The sequence below is a fragment of the Hyaena hyaena genome, unplaced genomic scaffold (genome assembly GCF_003009895.1).
Source record: "Hyaena hyaena isolate Hyena2069 unplaced genomic scaffold, ASM300989v1 scaffold_40, whole genome shotgun sequence".
NCBI lineage: Eukaryota > Metazoa > Chordata > Mammalia > Carnivora > Hyaenidae > Hyaena > Hyaena hyaena.
This window is the reverse complement of record NW_024080672.1, coordinates 144,588-165,402: the sequence shown is the minus strand read 5'-3', so window position 1 is coordinate 165,402 and position 20,815 is coordinate 144,588. Positions and strand designations below refer to the sequence as shown.

Genomic DNA, 20,815 nt, shown 5'->3' with positions numbered 1-20,815 from the left:
TTCTTCCCAAAAAGGGCCCTTGGTTTAATAACAGAGTATTTTCCAGCTCTCTGAGAAGTCAGGTCTCATCCCGATCCATAGAAAAGCTCGCTCTAACAATCACACCCTACCACCTTCCCTAAAGGGGGATTTTCAGTGGGGTGTTCTGGTGCCACACATCCACCCCCATCCTCGTGGGGGACAGGATGACCCCTGTTCCTTACCAACCCTCCACTCTTATGACTTTGTAAACTGAAAGTACCTGCTGCTTTTTTTTTTTAAAGTTTATTTATTTATTTTGAGAGAGAGAGAAAGGGAAGAAGGGGCAGAGAGAGAGGGAGACAGAACCCCAAGCAGGCTCCTCACTGTCAGTGCAGAGTCTGACGTGGGGTTCAGTATCACTTTGTGAAATCATGACCTGAGCCAAAATCAAGAGTTGGACACACAACCCACTGAGCCACCCAGGCGCCCTGAAATTAAATCCTTCTTAGGAAAATGTCTAGAGAGAGGTCCTATGGTATGTCATCTGACATTAAGAAGTTAAAAGAACATGGCTCACTAATGGAAATACAATCATATGCATTTATATATGCATGTTCCAAGGTAATGTCCGTGCCAACATCGGTATTCCTTCTAGCACTTCATGACAAAACCTATATCTAATTAAAACATTTTTAAAGGACCTTTAACAATATCTACTTAATCAAGCTTCAGTGAAATGGTCATCACCTAATTCAGCATCCATTCACTTAGAATGAAGTTACAAAGTAATAAAAATTTATAGCTTTGTTTTCACTTCCATAAACACTTCTTCTTATAAGTTTGGTAAAGTATCAAAGTTTTTACTATGTTTAAGAAAAAGGAAATGTATCTTCCTCTAACAACCTGGAAAATGTTAAAATGCTGTTAAATAGATATATAGTGCTCTGTGAACTAACGAATACTTTGAAACTCTTGCTAACTAGCACCCTTTAATGATGATAGCAGTCGTAGTGGTGGTGGTGGTGGTAATGCTTGGAGGTTAATGCTTATAAAGCAAAATCACAGACTATCCCTCTCCTTTTACCTAACAGAGAAATAAAGAGAAAATTTACCAGTAGCCCCCAAACACTAAAAGGAGAACAACTTTATGCCATTAATTTTAATGTGCCAAGGAAAGAAAATTCTATGTCGTTTATTCCAGTTCCTAACCACTTGTTTCTCAAGAGGGCATTTGGAGCAGGACAGTTCTTTGTCCCATCCATATGCTGCAAGATATTTAGCATCTCTGGCCCTTAACCTGTTAATACCAGTCTCATTCCTTGTGACAACCAAAATAAAACCAGCCACACATATTTCCAGACCCTCCCTGAAAGCGCTGCAGGTCCAGAGAGAAGACACATTATTGGTTGAGAGGCATTATGCCTAATGCCATCTCTACATTCCAAATGCAAACTGAGACAAGGTGAGTCAACAAAATCCTAGTAATTCTCCAATTTGAAGAGAAGATTAAAAGACTGAGCAATCCTAATAGGTAATCCTATTAGAACTAAAAAAAGCCTCAACACTAGAAGCCCCTATTTTAAAAACAACAACAAGATCTCAAGAGAGATGAAGTTGTGCAGAATGTGTGCTCTTCCAGAATACTGTGTTGACTTGAGGGAATAAGAAGCCGTGGGTATGGCTACTTCCCTAAATGAAGGGAATGAGCCTTATAAGGACATTTAACAGGAACTTAGACAGTAGTACCCAAGAGGCTTGGATTCTATCTGACATAATCTCGGCACTCAACTCTCTGCCACCTCCATGCCATCAGGCTAAAGACATATGGAGAGAATAATATTCAGTCATCAAGCTTGTAGCACAGACAGAAAGGCAAACTTATTTCAGATGACAGAATCAAGAATTTACTCACACTAGATCAGAGCAAATAGCTGTGTTTAGACAGAGCTGTCCAATTAAATACATGTGATATGAGAAGAAATGATGAGGCAATATTGTAAACCAGGAAGAGAAAATTAAAAATATGACATATCTTTAGTATATATTACATATATATCAATATGTCAATATTACATATATTATAATATGACATATTAAGAAACTAGTCTAAGAAAAAAACATAGTCCAGGAAACAAAAGTAGATTCTCTCTCTTTTTTTTTTAAACTACATTCTCTATAAAGGGACTAAGTAACTATTTGAACCTAATAAAAGACATGATGATTAAACAATAGAATATGATAAAACAAAAGACCACAGAGCTAAGGGAAAAAGAAAAACAACTACACAAGAGCACTCACAAATCTAGTAAAAAAAAAAAAAAAAAAAAGCAGCAGCAAGAAACAGAATGGATGTGACTAAAAATTGATATAATGCTATAAAGACAATAAATCACAGAGAAGGCAGAGGGAAAAGATAAGGATATTAAAGCAATAAAATAAAAATGTATGGCTATTAAAAAGAAGCATAATTAATTATCATAAGGAAAACTGATGTCCCACTACTTGTAGAGGATCTAACAAGTAAAACAAGTAATAAGTAAATCCAACAGAAAAATGTACTCAGAGATACAGAAGAAAATTCCCTCGAAATTGAGAACTGAATCTGAAAACCATACAAATGTACCATATAAATGGCAAAAACTGGAGTGGAAGTACTGACACCGAGATACAACCTGGTTATTTTAGCAAGTCGGGGGGGTGGGGGTGAGAGAGAGAGAAAGAGAGAGAGAGAGAGAGAGAGAATGTGAGCAGGGAAAAGGAGCAAAGGGAGAAAGAGAGAATCCTAAGCAGGCTTCATGCTCAGCACAGAGCCAATGTGGGGCTTGATCCACAACCCTGGGATCATGACCTGAGCTAAAATCAGGAGTCAGATGCTCAACCTCCTGAGTCATCCAGGTGCCCCAATATTATTTTATTCATAAGAAAAGAGTTCTATCAACATTCAAGCAGGAAAAGCAAGGCACCTACAAGGAGGAAAAGGAGGCTGGCCTCAAGCATCGACAGCAGCTTTCAACCCCAGAAGACCTATCTTCAAAGTTTTGAGTAAAAGTAAACATGACCCAGAGATACGGCAGCACAATTATAGATCAAGCATAAAGACTACATATAGGCAGACATCGCAAGCCTACAGAATTTAGAGAAACAGCACCCAATGAGCCCTTCTTTAAAAAAAAAAATCTGAAAATGAAATTTAACAAACCAAAAAATAAATCAAAGTAAACAACTCAAGAACAGAGATACTGTGATAAAAGGGTTGATGATAAACACTGAATCCATTCAAACGTGAGATGTCTGCACATTAAATAATGAGCCCTGGATCCATTCACATGATTGGGAAAATTATCATCATACAGTCAGGTAAATGTTATAAACCTTGGCAAAGTACAGATTGACAAAACAACCAAAATGGAGAGATCAGGGAGAGAAAGCAGAAGTGAGCGAAACAGGGTCTCACGCCTGACAGTCAAAATTACCTAAACAATAATAATGACTCCAACATCCTAAACGTTTCAAAAATGTTTTCTTATTTTTACACAGATGTTTTCGAAATTTAAGTCTATGTAGTGAAGAAATATATTTATGGTTCAGGAATTCCTGAAGTTTTACATTGGCATCTATTAAATGCTAATTAAAATTTTAAATTTTAGGGGCGCCTGGGTGGCTCAGTCGGTTAAGCGTCCAACTTTAGCTCAGGTCATGATCTCACGGTTCGTGGGTTCAAGGCCCACATCGGGCTCTGTGCTGACAGCCAGCTTAGAGCCTGGAGCCTGTTTCAGATTCTGTATCTCCTCTCTCTGACCCTCCCATGCTCACTCTGTCTCTCTCTCTCTCTCTCAGAAATAAATAAAACATTAAAAAATTTTAATTTTAAATTTTAATTTTCTTTTAGAAATTGAATGAACATTCCTTCTATTCTTGAATCTTTCATTCTGACTAGAGCTGTCCATTCCTCCATTCTTATTTCCTTACATCTACTTTTTAAAGAGAGACAGACATCTAGAATCATGTTTTACGTGGTAGTACTTATATGTACTTTTTTGTAATTACTTAAACTTTTATAATTAGGATGGTGCCATTTCCATAAAAACAAGAAAACAATCTTTTTTAAACAATGGCATTAATCAAGTACTTGTACATGCCACACATTGTGCTAAGTGTTTATAGACATTATCTCATTTAAATTAAATTACATTTGATTTTTTAACAGAAAAACCACTTTTGTTCTTTTTCAAATTAAATGTTAATTTCACAAGTTATCCATTTGTATGTGTCAAGATTTTCAGTTGCGAAAATAGAATCGGTTCTGAATAGTTTAAGAAGAGGATCCCCTAGAGGATATTAAGTTAACTCACAAAACTGTGGGAGGGCTAGAGAAAGAGGCTAAGTGCTAAGCTTCCAGAAATAATAGCCAGACTCATTCTCATGACTAGTCTCATCAGGGGAAGAGCTTTTGCTAAAAGTGAGCAGCTCAGCCGCTACCTTATTAGCAATATGGATGCCCCTCTTGAAGCCTGTGTTTTTAGGCTACTCACATTCAAATCAAAGTCTAGTGCAGATATGGATAACTGGCAGAACTTAGGGTACACACTTGCACCCTGCTTGCTCAGGGGACTGGAAAGTGGATTTCCTGGATTCTTCCTGGGCAAGTGGGCTATTTAAAATGTGGAAAACTAACAAAATATAGAGAGGGTATTGCAAAGATGTTAGCCATCTGTGCCAGTCGACTGTCACACTAAATAATACCAGCAAAAACAGTCTACAGCTTTTCTATTCAACATGGGGTCCATGCACCAGAAGCATCAAGTATCATCTAGGAAATGGTAAATGAAAAATCTTGGACCCCACCCCAGACTGACTGAGACAGAATCTGTATTTTAATAAAATCCCTCAGGTAATTCTAACATGCAGCCAAGTTTGAGAATTGCTGCCAATGTAAGAAAATGTAAGATGTTTTCATGAAAATGCACTCACCTCTCCAAAAGGGCAAACCCTGAGTCTCATCAATTCCTGCATCCAGCTCCAAGTCCAAGATCCTTGGGTGATGTTCTCCTGTCTAGTTCAGTCATAATCTTGTCCTGACAGTCCACAGGTAAACACTTAATGAAGTAAACCATCACCAAGCACCCTATGTAGAATAATAAGGAAATAAAGGAAAAGGGTGAGTGAAAAAATAAAATTAGTTAATATATAAATATAATAAACATGTTATAATCTTTGTTATAATTATATATTATAGTATATAAAACATATAGTATATAGAATACATTATATAAACACATAATACAGTTACATATATAGTAATATAATTATATACATATCCATTGCATAGCAGCAATCCTCTTGCCCTTCACATTCAGGATCCTTCATCCCAGTGCACGTGGTATGATCTTTCCTTGCCTGTTTTCCCCAATCATAAGGAGCCTCCAATTGCCACATCGTCAGTTCAGCTTCCAATTCAGTGGCACATTGTGTCTTCTGAAGGAAGCATTTCTCCCTTGATCTCAGACCCAGCAAAACTCAAAATGGCTGGGAAGGAAGTAACATTTTTCTCAAGTGTAACAGTAAGTGTAACAGTAAGAGGTACCACTCCCACCCTTTGCTTTTTAGACCATCCATTCTGGCCATGAGAGAAACCATTTACTGGTCACTGGTTCAGAGCATGTACCACACTCTTTAGGACAAGCTGCAGCCACAAATGAATTGTCATTAGGCTATTCTACATTCTATAAATCTGAGAAGATCAGTAAATCCTTGAAATGCAATCATTGCCTTATTTTTTTCTGTGGTAAATTAAGTTCCTTGATCAAAAGTATAATACTTTTTAAGATAGCATGCAGTGAATAAGGCATTCAGGAAGTCCACTGGTGATGTAATTGGCAGAAGTATACAGAGAAGGAAAGGGAAATCCATCTTTAGAAGGGTCTACTCCTGAGGGGATAAATCATCTCTTTCATGATGTAATCAACTCCCCATCAGGTGGCTGACTAGTACACCCAGGGAGAGTTTTCTCTATGAAATACTTAGGGTTAGGGGCACCTGGGTGGATCAGTCGGGTAAGTGTTCAACTCTTGATTTCAGCTCAGATCGTGATCTCATTGTGAGTTCAAACCCTGCATTGGGCTCTGTGCTGGTAGCAGAGAGCCTGCTTGGAATTTTCTCTTTCCCTCTCTCTCTCTGCCCCACCTCCATTTGCACTCTGTCTCATGCTCTCTCTCCAAATAAACAAACAAACATTTGAAATACTTAGGGTTAGTCACTTCTGCTGGCAAACTCAAATGTGGCCAGGTCGATCTGATGAGGAGAAGTTCACGTTGCTGAATCTACCCATAACCTCTGTCTTGCCTCCATGATAATTTATAAAGCCACCTAGCAAGCACTGTAATGACTGGAGAAAGCCTGACTGACACTGCCAGAGTTGGTCACTTTGTTTGCCTAATTACGAAGCACATCTTCAACTGTAGGACTCTCTTGGTTGGGACTCTCGTGGGGGTAACAAATAACTGTCACTACTCTAGGACCATTCTAAAAGAGAAAGCAAGTTTTTTAGAATCTGTCTTGGGTAGATGAGATAAAAGATGGGTGTTTAAAAGATACCGGGAGCCCAAGCAACACTTGAGCACTACAATGTATATTAAAACATAAGCACCAAGAGTAAAGGCTAATGTAAACCATGAACTTTAGGTGATAATGATGTGTCGATGTAGGTTATCAGTGGTAACAAATATACCACTCCAGTGGGAAATAGTAATAATGGGGGAGGCTAAGCTGTATGTGGGGATAAACAGTATATGGGAAATCTCTCTACCTTCTCTCATTCTTACTGCGAACCTACAAGTCCTCTAAAAATATGACTTTCTAAAACAAATCAAAGACAGGGTCCAGTCTCCTTTGACCACTGCCCCACCAATTCTGGTTTCCTTCCTAGAAGGAACCACTGTTATCATTTTGGTGTGCATCCTTTCACACCTTCTGCACATTTATATAACTATACATGTACCCACTGAAAATATACGTATTATATGGTTTATGTGTGGAATCACTGGATGTAGAGTATTAGGCAACTTGGTTCTTTTTTTACTCTCTACAATCTAAAGACTGTAAACACAGATCTAATTCATTTTAACTTCTCATTGTGTTCTACAATATAGATGCATCATAGATTATTTAGCCATTTTTATACTGTTTCCCTTTTTTTGACATTAACTATATGTAATGCATATCCTTCTTATACAGTTGTACAGGCCTCCTTGAGCTCATGCACAAATGTTTCTCTAGGGAAAATCCTAAGTGAAAGTTATGGGTCACAATATATGAATATTTTTAATTTTAAAGATATGCCCACATGCTTTATATTTTCATGGTAGTGTGTAAAGTATCTATTTACCCACACTCTTGGCCAACTGTGTTATATTATAAAACTATATAATTTTTGCCCAGCGAATAAGTATAAAGGTTATCTGATTATCAGAATGCATTTCTCTGGTTGAGTATTTATGTTTATGTTTCCTTCTGTATGGTCATTTATATTCCCTTTTCTGTTCTAATTCTTTGTCCATTTTCATTGTCTTTTAGCTATAGGTTCTTAATGGTTCTTAATAATTATATCCTAGATAGTAATTCTTTACATATCTTTCTTTATTGCAAACATTTCTTCAAACTTTGATTTAAGCTTTTTTTTTTTTTTTTAAGTAGGATTCATGTCAGCATAGAGCCCAATGTGGAGCTTGAACTCACAACTCTTAGATTAAGACCTGAGCTGAATTCAAGAGTCGGATGCTTAACTGACTAAGCCACCCAGGCACCCTTATTTCAGCTTTTTTATTCCATCTGTCTTCAAAGATTTTCTTCTGATGTTATCAAATTTCCTTTTGGATTTTGAATTTAAAAGAAAAATCTTGGGGCGCCTGGGTGGCTTAGTTGGTTAAGCATCCGACTTTCGCTTAGGTCATGATCTCGCGGTTCGTGGGTTTGAGCCCCGCGTCAGGCTCTGTGCTGACAGCTAGCTCAGAGCCTGGAGCCTGGGGCCTGTTTCAGTCTGTGACTCCCTGTCTCTGACCCTCCCCTGCTCATGCTGTCTCTCTCTCTCTCTCCTAGAAATAAATAAAAAAAAATAAACAAACAAAAAATAAATAAAGAAAAATCTTATTTGAAATGTTTTCCCCACCTTAAAGAAAAAATACATTCTTACATATTTTATTTTAATATTTGTATGTTTTTCCCAATTATTTAGATTTTTAATCCATCTGAACTTATGTATATGCATAGTATGAAATGGAAATTTACATTTTTCCAAATGGCTAGTGATTTTTCCTCCATTGTTTATTGAAAAGCAAATGTTTTTCCAGTGACTTAAAATGCCACTCACGTACTTAATTTCCATATATACATGGTTATGTTAGTCTATCCTTTTACTATGTGATCACCACTATATTAATTTAAAAAGATGTTCAATTTAATCTTTTCTTTTCAGAAAACTTCCTATTGAACAATTCTATTATTTGACACAGAACAAAAAAAGTGACATCTATGGAAATGATTCTTTGTAAGTTTGGGGTTTCTTTTCCTCATAATGGGCCAAATAACTTTTTTAAGTGAAAATGAGTTATGTGAGAAATAAAAAAGCCCCTAAATGGGAACTTTCAGAAATACAAAAGTGTTCTCTTTTTTTCCAACAGAGATCATTAATAAAAGAAACCGAGACCAAAGAAACAAAAATTTAAAAAAAAACAAACCCAAAACTCACTTATAGTTTGTAGCACTTAAACAAGTAAAGAAAAAAATCTGAAATACAGAATTGTAATGTTTGAAAGAATTCACACAAGTCATCTGGGTCCATTTTTCTGCCTTTGACCTAGTTTATCTAATAATAATCTGTTACATTTCTTAAAAGGTTCGTTGGAAATGCCCCAGTGCTCTCAGCAAAATTTTTTGTCAGGGTATTATGAGGGTAGAGGTTCATTATGACAATCTACAAATAATGTATAACCAAGTTACTCCCTAAGTCTCCTCGGATAAGGAATATTTTTTAATTGATCTTTGCTTAGAGGAATTAGTTTCCAGCATATTAAATTATCTTTCCTCTCTGAAATAGTTTGTTATATGTATTACAAAAGCATACTTTTTCATTTTCAGATAAGAATAAAATACCGACAACACTGAAGTAACTGAAAATATCCCTTCTTTACCTTTATTAGAATTGTGAGGAATCTGTGCAGATAAGAAGTTAATATAGAGGTCAGCCACAAGAGGGAGCCAAAAAGACGTGAAATTTGTGACGGCTAGGTCTTCTTTATCCCTTTGAGATCAGTACACTTTGAAAAGTAAATGTAGAGTCCAGCAGTAAAATAATGGACTGGTTTAGGTCAAGGAACAGAGTCTCTGAGCATTTTTAATTTTCATTTTAGCCTTTCCAACTGTGAACTATTTAAAAAGCTTTCCTTTTTAAATTTTTTTTTCCATTTTGAATCCAATCGATTTTAGGTATATACTTGTCAATATCATAGCTAAATTTGTCACATGAGAAAAATTTTAGATGCTGATTTAATGTTTCACATATAATAATCAATCGAATAACTCAGGATTCCTGAGTGATGGATTATTAATATTCTTTGCCCCTGCCTTCCCCAAAGCAACCATAAATAAACTGGAAGACATGTTTTCTGTTTTCGTTTTTTAGTCCCAAGCTTGCAAACTTGGAGTCCAAATAAAGAAAGACCTAAACCTGTCAAGATTCATGTGAATTATGTGTTGATAATACACTGTAGAATCAAAGCATAATATAGCTTACATACCACTTTCTAAATAAACATACAAAACTTCAATGGTACACTCCATTTTGTTGACCTTTGCTATCAACAGGTAACATTCTATTCACTTTACATGCCTGAAATATTTCAGAAATATCTGCAGAGGCTGAAACTAATTGTTGAATCCAATAAAAGTAGGTGACAGTCCTCTAGTGTGGACTCTGTTCTTGGGCTTCAGTATTATCTCTTGGCAGGCAGGGCTCTGAGCAATTAGTAAAGACACAAGTTTCAGATGAACTGATTCAGAGAAGACATGCCTGCAGAAACATGTTCAGATCTGTTCCAGCCTTTCTGTCAACTGGGCAACACTTTGATCATGAGAGATCAGCAATCCCAGGCAAAGGGACAAAGCACACACAGTATTTCTGTATCTTGTCCCCACCAGGCCACACTGAGGTCATTTTAGGTCATGGAATTGCACCACATGCACAGTGGCGGGCTGCCTCCAAGCACTTGGGCTACTGCCTGATTGTGAAGGTGAATGTCAGTAAGAAGGAGAGCCACATTATCATCAGGAGCCATCAGTCCTGCACCTTGCCCGCAAATAGGAAATGCAAAATGGGTAGTGAGTGGGAGGATTGAAGTTAGGTTGATCAACAGACCCGAGACATGAGGATATCATATCTCTGACTGGTCAATATTAAGTGTTCCAGAAAGTCAACCGAGAATGTTATCTTAAGGACACTGTAAGCAAATTTTTATTTTTAAGTAAATTTCTAATAGGAATGTAAGCTTTGAAAAGTCTTTAATATAAATTAGGATTTATTTCCTATTTTTACTCTAGGATGCCCAAACCACCTAATTCAACAGTACAGTAAGTATATACTTCACATTTTCCTTTCCCGTTATAATCAAGTAAAAAATAATTGGCAATCTATGTCTCGGTGTAAGGACAAACGTGACTTTTCATGAAAGACTTTAACAAGTGAAGAGGTTGGAATTATATACTCTGCTAATCCTTTCTTAATAAACTTTTTAATTTAGCACAGTTTAAATTTGCAGAATTATTTGAAAAACAGTACAGAGTTCCTATATACCTCATACCCAGCTTCCCCTATTAGGAATATCTTACATTAGTAGGGTGTATTTGTTACATACAAATTCATGAGCCAATAGTGATGCATTGTTATTAACTAAAATCCATACTTTATTCAGATCTTTTAACAAAAACAGCCTTTGTAATATATATATGATATTAAATGAAATCTCATATTATATATAGACTCAAGACACAGAGTCCATAGCTTTTGAGTTTTAGAGTAAAATATGTTTTGTTAAGTCATTACCAGATATAACTTAATACTATTAACTAGGAAATAGTTTCTAGAATCTGAGGGGGGAAAAGCATTCTGCCTCAATCCCAAATGATCAGAATTAACTGGGGCCTCTCCCTGGCTTCCTAACTTCCACCTTTTATCCCTTCTTCACAAAGCAAAATCCTGACCACAGACAAAACTAGAAGGACCCAGTAACTATGTATACACATTTTGCAAATTTCCTTCTTATTAGGGGGACCCAATCTCCAGGGGAAAAAATGGCTTATGAAATTTCTTTTGGTTCTGTTTTTGTAATTTAACATGATCTGGGCCTTTAGAATTTGTTTTCTAAATTAAGAAGTCAGTCTCTACTTTCTGGTCATGTCTTTGTGATGAACAAGATACAAGATACAATGAAAACCAAATGCTTTTGTCAGGAAGTCATCAGCCAGCATCAGATTAGTACCAAATGGGGCCACCCTGCCCTGGCCTCTGGGTGCATCCTAGCATTTAGCGTGGTGAAGGATTCTCTGATAAAGGAGAGATAACGCAGGTAGCACAAAGCCGGGAACATCAATGCTTTATTGCTGTAGTTATTGTTGTGGTTAACAACTGTTCAAGGCAATGTCCTTGAGTATAATTCCTGCTCACATAGTAGTTACAAGGTCTCAGGACATCCCACTTTAACCACTGAGATATTTTCTAAGGACAGGGGACAGACATGACCATTTTATGAAATGGTCATACCACATTTCCTTAAACTGCATCATGTCTGTGAGAAATGGCATTGGAAGTTCAAAATTAATCCCACTAATTCCCCATTGCCACCAGTTCTTACATCTTTTCTCAATCTGACACATAACTGGCAAAAATCCAAGAAACTCAAAATTAATCTTATTCCCAGATAAGTTAATTAGCACAGATTGAGACAATTATACTGTATTTACTCAGCCATTCTTTCTAGTATGATTTGTGACTCAATGTCTTTGTTGCATAATATTTGAGCCCTGGACTTTCTCATTTCATTCTTTACTGTCCCCAGGGTCTCTATCTTTCTTACCCAGGTCCCCTGCTTCCCGACTACTTCACCTGAAGGTGAATGAGGCAAGCCCCAAAGGCTCTGAATGTACGAAAACTTCTCTTAGAACATGGGCTTTTTACTAGACCTTGGTAAACTCTGTCCTTTACTGACTTAAGTGGACTGGACACTCTCCATGAGCAAAAATGTGTTTGTTCCTATTTTATTCACAGCTTGCTCAAACTATAAATGATCACTTATTTTCAAGCAAATTTGTAAGGGAAAGTTAATTTGAGGGAGATAGTAACTATAAAATCCACTGAATGGGAGAATGGAAATGTTTCTTTAGAATAAATGGAAATCACTGTGTCTTATATAAAATGAAGTATAGCCAGTGTTTTTATGATTCTGAAGTACATCAGTGAGTTGCAGTTCAGGAATTTATGTCTTGATTCTGTGTTCTAACATCATCATGGAATTGATGACCTTGTGCCTTGTACCAGAAAAGACACATAGCTGTTGATGTGGTGTTTTTTTAAGCAAAGTAAATAAATCAGGAAAGTGTTTAGTGATTCGCAACAAAATGATACCATACCCAATCCCAAAATGTGTTCCAACTGAGGGAGTTTGTGACAAAGGGAAGAAAACCAAATCTTTCCACAAAAACACAACGAGCTGGCCTTCATAAATGGCTTTTGCTTGAGGTCTAGACTTTTTCTCTTACAAATCAACCTTAACTTCTTTTGGTATCTGTGAGAGACCAGGAGGTTGTTAAGAATCTTGGACTGCCAGGGATTTCAGAGAGCCCATCACGAAGCCAAGGCTACTGAGTTCAGTATGGATTTGCATTAGCATGCCGAGTAAGCAGCAAGGGCCCACATCTGGGGCTGGGCCGCCGCCGCTTGCTAGCTACCAGCTCTCACAGTGTTTTTTAAACCTCTGCTAGTTCTTTTAAGAACTCTGCTAGTTTTTCAAATCGTAGGAAAATTATATCTCTATGGTCTTTTTAACTTGTTAGGCTTTATTTTTCCCATCAGTTTATCAGCTATTTTTGGCTTTTTGATTTCTAAACAGTACTGTGTACATAAACAGGCAGTATATTTTGTTCATTGACTGCTTAAAAGAAACAGAGGGCCCAGGTTGAAAGTTTAAGGCAAGATGGTTGGGTATTACTTTGCATACTGAAGCTGAATGCCCAGAAATGATTCCATAGAATAAAGTACTGGGATCCTTTTAAAACAAGAGGCTGGAATCGAAAGCAACTAGAAATTCTGCCTGTAGCATTCTAAAAACTATAGATTTAATGTATCTTCTGCATTAGTTGTGAAAGTTATTCACAGATAAAGAATTCAGTTATGATTTACTTTAAAAATTGATTTTATTTGTCTAGCAAAATTAGGAAAATGTCATGTTTTGTGGCATATATTCCACCAGAAAGCTAACTCCAGGAGTATAGGGACCTTGGCTCACTGCCGTATCCTCAGAACTAGAACGGTATCAGCCACAAAGAAGGATCCCAATAAATATTTGATGATTAATTTATTTCAATTGCATTTCTTTCTGTTCTGTTTTGCTTGCTCAACTGAATCTCAGAGAAACCTGCTGCCCATATCCGATTGAACATCCCTACCACACACACATCTCTCGTGGTGCCATGTTCCCAACCTTTACATCACCTAAGGATCTCTACACAGGCATTAAAGCCCGAAGCCAACGGCCATTTCCTCCCACTGTGCCAACGAAGGCTTATGATACGACAATTTTGAAAACAAGAGGTAAAATGTGATTTGATATCAGAACAGTATTAATTCTTTTCATATTTGAATTTTATTCAATTAATAAAATCAAAGAAAGTAGGGCAAAGGACTCAAGACACAAACATGTGACCCACAGTAGATTATGAAAGTTGTTCTTAACTGTAGCTGTGCTTTAGAATCATCTAGAACAAACCAAGTAAATCAGATTTTCTACAGGTGCTCTTAACTTTTCTTCTTTATACAAAGCCTTCCACACTAGAAGCAGAAAGCAAACATTGTAGAATTAGCTGTTTTTATTCTACCTGTTTTTTTCTATTTTTATTTCCTTCCTGCTTTCTCCTATGGCTTAGCTTTTAAAAATTTCATCCTAGCTCAGGTAATCAGCATGAGAGACAATATTTGGTTCAGAGCATCAGGGTCTAGACATAGGTGTAGCAGTTGTGATGAAATTGAGAGAGTGTCATCAAAATAAGACTTGGGAAGTAACAGGGACAGTTTATTTATGTCCTCTTAACACCTTGGGGCATCTTTCAGATGTGGTATACTCCCCTGGTAAGCCCATACAGTAGTCATCAACGTTCTCCCACACCAGATACCTTAAAACAGAGAAGAAACATCTTGGGAAAGACTGAAAATACTAGAAAAGAGGTATCTGAAGGTCACAGAAAAGGTGCATGTTAGGCAGAGAAAAACATTTGTTGAATGAATTTAGGCTGTGAGGTAGGGAAGACCCAAGAAATGTCCTATAATGCAGTTCCGCTATACATAAATATTTGGACCCAAATGTTTGCTCTCATTAATATCAACCTCAGTACCTTACTAGGAGATAGTAATATTCTGAGAGACATCACAGTGGAGTATTTAAAGCATGGACTATGGAGTCAGATGGCATGGGCAAGAATTCTAGCTCTACCACTCTGCTACTTACTCCCCATGGACCATAGAAAAGCTTAACTTCTCTGCCTCCGCTTCCCAATCTATAAAATGGGAATATTAGCACTTACTTCATTGATACCAGAGATAAGTATTAGCAGTCACTATTTTGTTACTCTGCACCCATATAATGATTCCATTATGTGTACCACATATTGAATTTTTCTATTACTTCTCAATCCAGTCATTGATAAAAGGTAGTAAAATCTGTATCAAATACATGGATATAGAGAGACATACATACATATGAATACACTCAATGCTAAATGATACATATGCATACATATATACATGTAAATTTTTGCAGAGCTGTGCAAAAGAACTACAAGATAGGATGCCAAGCAACTGAAATTTGTATGATCTTATTAGGCAAAGTGTCAAAGTTAATTTATTTTTTTCAATCCCTGAATTAGATAATTTCTGAAATTACATGAAGTGCATGGAGTTAACAAGAAATCAGAGAAATGTGTGCAGAATTTATAAAAACACTTTTCATTGCAGCTGTAGGTCACAGATTAAAGAAATAAGTTACCAGCATAATTGTCCACTCTTCCAAGCATCTACCTGTCCTAACCAGTTAGTCACTCTGAGAGGACTTTAGAAAGATGAGTATATTGGGGCGCCTCGGTGGCTCAGTCAGTTAAGCCTCCACCTTCAGCTCAGGTCATGATCTTGCAGTTGGTTCAAGCCCTGTGTCAGGCTCTGTGCTGAAAGCTCAGAGCCTGGAGCCTGCTTCAGATTCTGTGTCTCCCTCTCTCTCTGCCCCTCCCCCACTCGCACTCTGTCTACTTCTCTCTAAAAAATAAATATTAAAAATTTTTTTTTAAAAGAGGAGTATATTGTAATAACCCTTATAAAAGACCTTTCCAGGGGCATCTGACTTTGGCTCAGGCCATTATCTCACAGCTCATGGACCCAGGTCAGACTCTGTGCTGACAGCTCAGAGCTTGGAGCCTGCTTCTTATTCTGTGTTTCCTTCTCTCTCTGCCCCTCCCCCCTCATGCTCTGTCTCTCTCTCTCTCTCCCTCAACAATAAATAAATATTTTTAAAGGTTTTAAAAAAGACCTTTCCAAAAACTACTACCACATTAGGATTTCTACTTTTTTTTTTACACTTATTTTAACTCTTCTTTAATAGAAAGACATAGTACATGGGTTGAGTACCCTAGTACCAGATTGCCTGAGATTGAATTATTCCCCTTACTAGCTGTGTGATCTTAGGCAAATTGCTTATTTTTTGTGCCTCAGTTTCCTTATTTGTTAAAGTGGAAGTGCTAGTACCTTTCTCATAGTAATGTGAGTATATATGTAACACTTAGTACAGTACTAGCACACAGTAAATGTCCAATATATTCCAGCCTTTGTTCTTATTACATATGAGGATGGATGTTCACAGCATTCTTTTTTTTTTTTTTTTAAGTTTATTTACTTTAAGAGAGAGAGAAGGAGAGAGAGATGGGGGAGGGGGAGCACAGCAAGAGAGAGAGAATCCCAAGCAGGCCCCACATTGCCAGCGTCAAACTCACAAACCATGAGATCATGACCTGAGCCAAAATCCAGAATCAGACACTTAACCGACTGAGCCACCCAGGTGCCCCAGAGCATTCTTTCATGTGGAACTTATTATAGGACCAGAGGAGGCCATGCTATATTTGATAAAGCTTATCAAACTACCACTAATACCTAAGAAGCTGCATTCTTTAAAATGTTCTCTGTCTGGGGCGCCTGGGTGGCTTAGTCGGTTAAGCGTCTGACTTTCGCTCAGGTCATGCTCTCGCGGTTCGTGGGTTCGAGCCCCGCATCGGGCTCTGTGCTGACTGCCAGCTCGGAGCCTGGAGCCTGTTTCAGAGTCTGTGACTCCCTCTCTCTCTGACCCTCCCCTGCTAATGCTGTCTCTCTCTCTCTCTCCTAGAAATAAATAAAACATTAAAAAAATTTTTTTAAATGTTCTCTGTACCTTTTTAGTAAGCAAATACTAATTCTATTTCTTGATATTTAGGCAGGGAAAGCCCAAAACGAGTAGTATAGAAAGAAATGTATTTGCTAAGCCTTCAGAGACCAGAAAGAAGATCCAGGAAATTTTAAAAATAAAAGTTATAACTTACCTGAGAATCCCTTTTGTTACCAAGAAAGGGGCAGCTCCTGTGCCCCTTCAGACTGCTGGCAACACTTGGGTTAGAGACTCAGTCTCGCTCTGTGTGGCCCATGTGCTGCCTGCTCATTAAGGGGAACAAGAATTCAAACAAACCTGGGGCGCCTGGGTGGCTTAGTCGGTTAAGCGTCTGACTTTTGCTTAGGTCATGATCTCGCGGTTTGTGGGCCCGAGCCCTGCGTCGGGCTCTGTGCTGACTGCCAGCTCAGAGCCTGGAGCCTGTTTCAGAGTCTGTGACTCCCTCTCTCTCTCTGACCCTCCCCTGCTCACGCTGTCTCTCTCTCTCTCTCCTAGAAATAAATAAAACATTAAAAAAAAAAAAAAGAATTCAAACAAAGCTATAATACACTAGCTAAAATGTGCCTCATTCCGCTCTACCTCCTATCATCTTGTTTCTGTTTATTGCACTCCAAAATCCCATTCATAGAAAGCTGTTCTTGCATATTCAGGATAACAGCACTCTTCCTGAAAATTTCAGGTAATCCTTACAGATATGAACTGCTTGATCTTCCAATGGATTCAAAGAAGAAAGCCTTGAATTGGCCAGGTCAGGGTGTATATTATGATGTAAGTATCTTTAAATATGTGTTTAAAACAAAGTGAAAAATGTTTTTACACTATACATTTATGAAAATCCAAAAGATGGACTGTTTTATTTTCTACCTGGTTAAAAAAAAAAACTTGAAATGACCTTTTGCTCAGGTCAGATCTCACGGTTCGTGGGTTTGAGCCCCACATCATCAGGCTCTGTGCTGACAGCTCAGAGCCTGGAGCCTGTTTCGGATTCTGTGTCTCCCTCTCTCTCTGCCCCTCCCCCACTCATGCTCGGTCTCTGTCTCAAAAATAAACTATTAAAAATTAAAAAAAAAAAAAGAAAATTATAATAGCCAACATTCATTAACCAGTTAGCTTGTGAGAGGCAGTGCCAAGTGTTTTCCATATATTATCTTCTTGCATTTAACAATCTATGAGGGGGGCGCCTGGGTGCTCAGTCGGTTAAGTGTCCAACTTCAGCTCAGGTCATGATCTCATGGTTCGTGGGTTCGAGCCCCACATCGGGCTCTGTGCTGACAACTAGCTCAGAGCCTGGAGCCTGCTTCAGATTCTGTGTTTGCCTCTCTCTCTGACCCTCCCCTGCTCACTCTGTCTCTGTCTCTCTCTCTCTCTCTCTCTCTCAGAAATAAATAAAAACATTTTTAAAAAAAGGGTTTTTCTTTAACTAAAAAAAAAATCTATGAGGTAGGCAAGAAATAATTACGTAAGGCTAGAAACATTTGAATTTTACTTGGGATAACCATTGTAGCAGGCCAGTGTGGTCACTGCAGTGTCACACAGTCATCTAGGAAGTACACAATTTCCTATTTGTTTTTTGTAAAGTTACACATCAGGTAAAATCCTTAAAGAATCATCTATCATACTGGACCTCTTTAATTCTTGCAAGCAAAATCTATATCAAAGTAACCCAGAAATATGAGAAGTCATTCGAGAGACAATTCCATCATTAAACATTCTTACAGCCAAAGTCTCCAGTTCTGGGGTTTAGTTTCTTTCAATCTCCCTCACTTCCTCCTGCTCATGAAAATGCGGCTGTCCTCATATCTCGGCCCTCTGCAACAATCCTGATTAGCTCTCCTTTACCCAAGTGTAAATCGCAAGGCTGGCCTTACTTTCTTCCTGCAGCCTGGCTCAGCTCGCTGGTCCTTGAACAGGTGGACGGCCATCTCCCACTCTTGGAATGCTCACCCTTCATGGCCTGTCTGCCTATCCCAAACTTGCTCTTTCTTCAAGGCTCAGCTCAACCCTTGTTGTTTCTGTTGCAGAGCAGATAGTGAACCAAATAAGGAGACCTGCTTACTCCTATACCTGTCATTTGTTCTCTTGGTGATATTAGAAATATTGCTTCTCTTCTCTGAGCTTACATTAATAAAATATACCTGTATAATTTCAGTAAAATCTGTCCTACAGACTTCACAGGATAGGAGGATTATGCGAAGGCTATAAAAGCACTTCAAAAAATAGAAAGTGCTATACTTTATAAGCATTATTACTCCAACAGAAGTGATTTCCCCTCTTCTGAGTTTCTACAATTATTATAACCAATAACTTTTTACATGTATCTTCTATCTTAGCAACTCAATTACAAGCTCTTTGAAAATGGAATATTTTATAATTTCTATATTCCCTACATCACTTTGTATGTAAATATTTTTGATTTATCTGACTCTTCTTCCAACGATTAACCCAACTTTCTTAATCTCTTCTAATCTTAATTTTTAATCTTTCCATTATTCTTCTGGTGTATCCCTAATCCTAATCAAGTTTTGCACTTTGCTGGACAGAAAAAGAAAGAAAAATAAAATTGATACTGGGCTTGATGACAGGAGTCTCATGACTCATCTATTTTTCCTCCTTTAGGATAATACCTGTCCTTGTCCTCCTCTGCCTTTCACCACTTCACTGGGGAGAGTGGCCAAGGGGTCTTCAACTTTATCTGCAATGTTCTATTTTTGTTAAAGGAGAATTTCTTGTATAGTATTTACATTTCCTGTTGTTGGAGCAGTGGTTCTCAACCCAGCTGCACATTAGAATCACCTGGGGTGTTTTTAGAAATCCCAGTTCCCAGGCTGTATCCCGCCCGAATTATAATTGATTACATAATTATAATCAGCATTCTCTGAGGGTGGGAGGAGGCAGAGAGACACTAAGAACTTAAGTAATTCCAGGGGCGCCTGGGTGGCTCAGTTGGTTAAGCATCCAACTCTTGGTTTCAGCTCAGGTCATGATCTCATGGTTTGTAAGTTCGAGCCCCACTTCAGGCTCTGTGCTGGCAGCATGGAGCCTGCTTGGGATTCTCTCTCTGCCCCTCCCCTGCTCGCTCTCTATCTCTCTGTCTCTCAAAAATAAAAAGAGTATAAATTTTAAAGTGGCTCAGCTCCTGGCTCTAAAATTTAGCAGTTATAGGGGTGCCTGAGTGCCTCAGCCAGTTAAACATGACTTCTCACAGTTTCTGAGCTCTAGCCTGTGCTGACAGCTTAGAGCCTGGAGTCTTCTTCGGATCCTGTGTCTCCCTGTCTTTCTGCCCCTCCCCATCTCTCTCTCTCTCTCTCTCAAAAATAAAATAATAATAAACATTTTAAAAAAATAAAAAAGAAAAGGAAAAATGAAATAAAATGAATCAACTGTATAACCATGGATAATATGTTTAATTCTTCAATACCTCAGTTTCCTCATAGATAGAAGAGGAATAATCATGAACTCCACCTTATAGGGCTGTCTTGAGAATGAAATGCATGTAAAAGCACTCTGCACCATATCAGCAGAAAGCAAGCTTATAATAAGTGCAAGCTTCCATCAATGTTATTATTTGAATGATTATAAAGCTTTGTTGACTGAGAACATTAAGAAATGGGTGGTCTTGGAAAGGGGAATATTCTAAATAAAAGTTTAACCTTTTAAAAACTAAGTTCTAACAGCTACCATATGTTTGCACGTATAGGAGGATTAGGAGGAACTTAACGGAGGACCATGGGGGAGAAGAAAGGGGGAAACCGGAGGAGAGGGAGGGAGGCAAACCACGAGAGACTCTTGAATGTTGAGAACAAACTGAGGACTGATGGGGGTGGGGGGGAGGGGAAGGGGGGTGATGGGCATGGAGGAGGGCACTTGTGGGGATGAGCACTGGCTGTTGTATGGAAACCAACATGACAATAAACTACTAAAAAAAATAAAAAATAAAAACTAAGTTCTGGGCCTTAATTTTAATAGTATTTTCAATGTCATTTTGCTTTCATCCTTTTACATTCCATGTATATGAAGCCTGTGCCCTCAAGAGTCACAGAAATCTAGGTACCTCTTTCCCACCCAGTTCCCAGAGCTGCCCTACTTTTTATCTCTTTGGCCTAGCCCAGTTTTCCCTACCAGAGTCACTGATC

At 38.0% G+C, this 20,815-nt stretch overlaps 1 protein-coding gene across 1 annotated transcript in view; it reads left to right on the top strand.

Annotated features, from left to right (window-relative positions):
• CUNH7orf31 (chromosome unknown C7orf31 homolog) overlaps positions 1-20,815 on the top strand; it is a 42,393-nt gene that overhangs the window by 13,752 nt on the left and 7,826 nt on the right. The window contains exons 4-7 of the mRNA XM_039229895.1: positions 8,432-8,503; positions 10,552-10,581; positions 13,635-13,816; positions 17,362-17,450. Coding sequence (XP_039085826.1) covers positions 8,432-8,503; positions 10,552-10,581; positions 13,635-13,816; positions 17,362-17,450 — 373 coding nt within the window. The remainder of the gene's footprint in view (positions 1-8,431; positions 8,504-10,551; positions 10,582-13,634; positions 13,817-17,361; positions 17,451-20,815) is intronic.